The sequence below is a fragment of the Tinamus guttatus genome, unplaced genomic scaffold, assembly GCF_059628265.1.
Source record: "Tinamus guttatus ecotype Peru unplaced genomic scaffold, ASM5962826v1 Tinamus_guttatus_pri_ptg000215l, whole genome shotgun sequence".
NCBI classification, from domain to species: Eukaryota; Metazoa; Chordata; class Aves; order Tinamiformes; family Tinamidae; genus Tinamus; species Tinamus guttatus.
Genome location: NW_028288749.1, coordinates 3,942,597 through 3,946,916, shown reverse-complemented (window position 1 = coordinate 3,946,916; position 4,320 = coordinate 3,942,597). Strand labels below are relative to the sequence as shown.

At 51.5% G+C, this 4,320-nt stretch overlaps 1 protein-coding gene across 1 annotated transcript; it reads left to right on the top strand.

Annotated features, from left to right (window-relative positions):
- Positions 1-1,346: 1,346 nt before the first annotated feature.
- On the top strand, positions 1,347-2,357 carry LOC148594682 (endogenous retrovirus group K member 5 Gag polyprotein-like). The gene has a single exon (XM_088524894.1). The coding sequence runs from the start codon at positions 1,347-1,349 to the stop codon at positions 2,355-2,357; it is 1,011 nt and encodes a 336-aa protein (XP_088381020.1).
- Positions 2,358-4,320: the final 1,963 nt, after the last annotated feature.

Below are 4,320 nucleotides of genomic sequence, written 5' to 3'. Positions count from 1 at the left end.
GAAATGCAGAGCTCAAGGCCTTTAAAGAGAAAGAGAGCCCTGCAAGAGGACCCAAAACACGTCAGTGTCCACGAACGGGGTGCTCATTCTCCCAAGAGGAGGTGTGTGGATAGCGTGGTTCGGCTCTGGCTCAAGGAGAAGGGCCTTGGCAGCCAGCTGGAGTTAGTATAAGTAGGTTATAGTGCACACCAAGGTTACCCTGACATTGTCCTAACCACAAGGATTGCAAGAACCGGTTAGGACCGGCTTGATAGCAGCGGAATGAAGAAATTCCGCCATCCGGGGACTAAGGTACTTTCCAGCCCGACAGCCAATCGTGAGCTCAGGCTTTGCAATATGTATGAGGCTAATTATTCCCTGTATAAAAATACTCGCTTGTAAGACAATAAACGAGCTCTGCTGATGACCAACGGGTGTCTGCAGTCTCCCTCTCTCCGACAAATGGTGACCCCGACGTGATCGCCACGAAGGAGAGAAGTATTAGAGAGTCGGGTTCCGCAGCGCAGCCGGGACGGTGCCGAAGCCGCCATTGGAGCGGAGAGGAACGACACCCCCCTTGGCCACATCGGTGAGTAAGGGGCCGTACGCGCCACCGAAGCCTGGAGAAAAAGTAACTGCTAGCGATAAAAATGGATAGGCAAGTGGCGTATGAATTATTTATGCGCACGTTGCAACAGTGCAATGTGGAGGGGTATGAAACAAAGGATTGGAAAAAGGAATTGCCAGGTTTGCTTGAGTGGGGCCTTAACAAGGGATGCTTTAAAAACCCACATACAGTACATGAGCTCACGGAGTGGCGAAAGCTTGGGGAGCTTTTATGGGCAGCAACTATAGATGAGGACAAAAGCGCGAAAAAGCAGGGACGTTTATGGCGAGCCGTACATAACGCTCTTTTACGGCGGGAATCGGAGAAAAGAGCGGCTAGCCATGCGCTTGCCGTGCAGCACAATAATGCTCGATATGAATATGGGGACGAGCCCTTAGCTCCTGGGACGCGTACATTTATCATCCCTCAGAAGGGCGAGCCGAAGGAGAGTGAGGAAGAAAAAGGGAGCGTGGAGCGGCCGCCACCGTCGGCCCCTCCCGATCTTGATTCCGCCATTTTGAATTCGAATGTGTCTCCGAAGGGCGCAGCCTCCGCTGCCGTCCTTGGCGCTCGCCCCTTGGAGGGAGCATGGAGTGAGTTCACCAGAAAACGGGGCGAAGCATGGCAGGAATTGGCCAAACACGCTGCAGAAGAGGGGGATCCAGAGTTAGGGGAGTTAAGAATGCTGGCCTGCCCGGTGTTATACACACCTTTTGTAGACCCGCAGGGAAATCAGCAAATGAGGGTGGAGTATACTCCGATGGACTGGAAAATGTTGATTCAATTACGAGATACAGTTAGACAATATGGATCAAAAAGTGAACCCGTGAAGCAAATGCTGGACTATATGTTTGATACGACCATCTTGTTACCGAACGATTTACGAGCCCTGCAGCGGCTCATATTGACAGCACATCAGCAGATGCTCCACGGGGCTCACTGGCAGACATTGGTCCATGATGCAGTTGCGGTCAATCGACAACCCGGGGATCCCCTCCATGGGGTAACAATGGACGAACTTTTGGGGGTAGGACCGTACGTACGAACGGAAGCCCAGGTCCTGATAGGACCTGATAAGGCGCGAGAAGCCATGAGGTTGTTCCGAGCCGCGCTAGATCGTGTTAGAGAGCCGGGGGGAGCGCCACCGTATATGGGGATCAAACAGGGCAGGGAGGAGCCACTGGGGACGTTTATAGATAAGGTGGCGGCGGCTATAGATAGAGCTGGGGTTCCCGCCTGGATGAAGGGAGCACTGTTAAAACAATGTGCCATTCAAAATGGGAAAGAGAAGATTAAACAATTGATTGGGACCCTGCCAGGAGGGTGGAGCATAGAAGAACTTTTAGAACGGGCCGCCACCATGCCCTCGGGAAATCAGGCATTTTTAGTGGATGCAATCAAAGGACTGGGGGAAGGTTTAAAGGAACAGGCTGCCTGTATGCAGACTCAAGTTCTGGCAGCCTTGGCCCCTCTCCAGGCTTCGGGGGGGCTCATGAAAAACAAGCAGAGTTCTGCTCCTGGCCTGAAATGCTATCGATGTGGCAAACGGGGGCACATCCGGCGAGAGTGCCGAGCTCCTGAAGTATGGTGTCCTCAATGCCAAGCCAGTTCTCACTCCAGTGGAGCCTGTCGTAAGCCTTCGGGAAACGGGAGACCCAGCGCGACTGGCCGCGCCCAGACACAAGTAGCCAGAAAGCAGCAAACAGCGCTTCCTACGGTCTGCAGCCCGCAACCCCAGGATCCCTCGGTTTGGACGTGGCAGCAGATGTAAAGACAACACTCTACACCGATCGCCCGGAAAAGGTTCCTACTGGAATAAAAGGGCCGTTGCTCGTAGCAGGCAGGCCCACCGGTGCCTTGCTCCTAGGACGCTCGTCTACCTCGATGTTGGGGTTGTTTGTGCTACCCGGAGTCATCGATGCCGATTATACCGGAGAGATATGCCTGATGGTATACACGCCTTTCCCACCCATTACAATTGATAAGGGACAAAGAATCGGGCAACTGATTCCAATACCCCATTTAGCGGCGGAAATTTCCCCCAAAGATGAACAACCCCGGGGTGACCGAGCTTTTGGCTCTACAGGGCTCACGCTCCTCACTGTCGATCTATCGGAACGGCCCAAAAAGGAGGTGCGGATAACATTTAAGGGGGAAACGATCAAAATCGCAGCCCTATTGGATACCGGAGCCGATACAAGCCTTATCTCTCCTGGAAGCTGGCCCAGTCGCTGGCCTACCTTGGCATCAGGTCATACCATTACGGGAGTAGGCGGCCTTACACTAGCCAGAAAAACCCCCCTGGCAGGAATATCGTTGGAAAACAACCACGTCATGGCGGCGCTCTCTGTAGTTCCACTACCCCAGTCCGTACAATGTCTAATCGGCAGGGATATACTGGCTCAACTGGGGGTTATACTAACCAACGAACACCCTTTAATCTGAATGCCATTGCTTGGTCATTCCCGTTGCCACTAACCTGGAAATCGGATGATCCGGTGGTGGTTAAGCAATGGCCGTTGAAACGGGAAAAGTTGGAGCAAGCCCACTTGCTTGTAGAAGAACAGTTTAAACAAGGACATTTGCAACTATCAACGAGTCCCTGGAACTCGCCCGTATTTGTGATCAAGAAAAAATCGGGCAAATATCGCTTGCTCCACGACTTACGGGCTGTTAACGCCCAAATGGAGCCGATGGGGGCGCTGCAGCCTGGACTTCCAAACCCAGCCATGATTCCTGAGGGGTGGGACATTCTGATAATAGACCTCAAGGACTGTTTCTATACTATACGGTTACATCCTCGAGATTCCAAGCGATTTGCCTTCACGCTCCCTGCTATAAACAGGGGCGAGCCAGATAAACGATATGAATGGACAGTTTTACCACAGGGTATGCGCAATTCCCCTACCATCTGTCAGTTATTTGTGGATGCGGCTCTTCAACCAATCCGCCGAGCTATGACAGAAACTCTAATTTATCATTATATGGATGACATTTTGTTCGCACAAGCGCACCAGTTCACAGACAAACAATTGCAGTTCATTACTGATATGCTTGCCCGGCAATCGCTAGTGATCGCACAAGAAAAAATACAACGCGATCCACCCTGGAAATACTTGGGCTGGGCCATAACGGAGCAGTGTATACGACCGTTGAAACTGCAAATCGACACAAAGATCACCACACTTAATGAAGCACAACGTTTACTTGGTGACCTACAATGGCTAAGGCCCGTAGTTGGCATCCCCAATCACCTTTTGCAGAAGCTGCAACCCCTGCTCAAAGGCGTAGATCCTTGCACACCAGTTCACCTAACAGAAGAACAGGTGACGGCAACGCGTCTCATTAGCCAACGCGTGTCGGAAGGCTTTGTATGCCGTCGTCAACTCGCACCTATTGATCTCACTATATGGTTTAATCACGATCACATACTTGGTGCACTGACTCAATTAAAGAAAGCGGGGGAACTAGGGGTGTTGGAATGGCTGGCCCTACCCTTACAACATAGAAAAACATTAACAACAAAAATTGAAGATGTAGCAGAATTAATAAAAAGGGGTCGCCTACGTGTCAATGAAATAGATGGACAGGATCCCGCAACAATAAATATACCCATGGAGAAGGCCACCCTCGACTGGTATCTGCTCAACTCTCAGGAATTGGCAGTAGCACTCCTAGGAAGCAGTTCCAAGGTGCAAACAAGTCCTCTGCAGCCTAAAGCATTACGATGGCTG

Coding starts and splice junctions, on each gene's coding strand:
- LOC148594682 (XM_088524894.1), top strand. CDS start 1,347: ATGGACTGGAAAATGTTGATTCAATTACGAGATACAGTTAGACAATAT.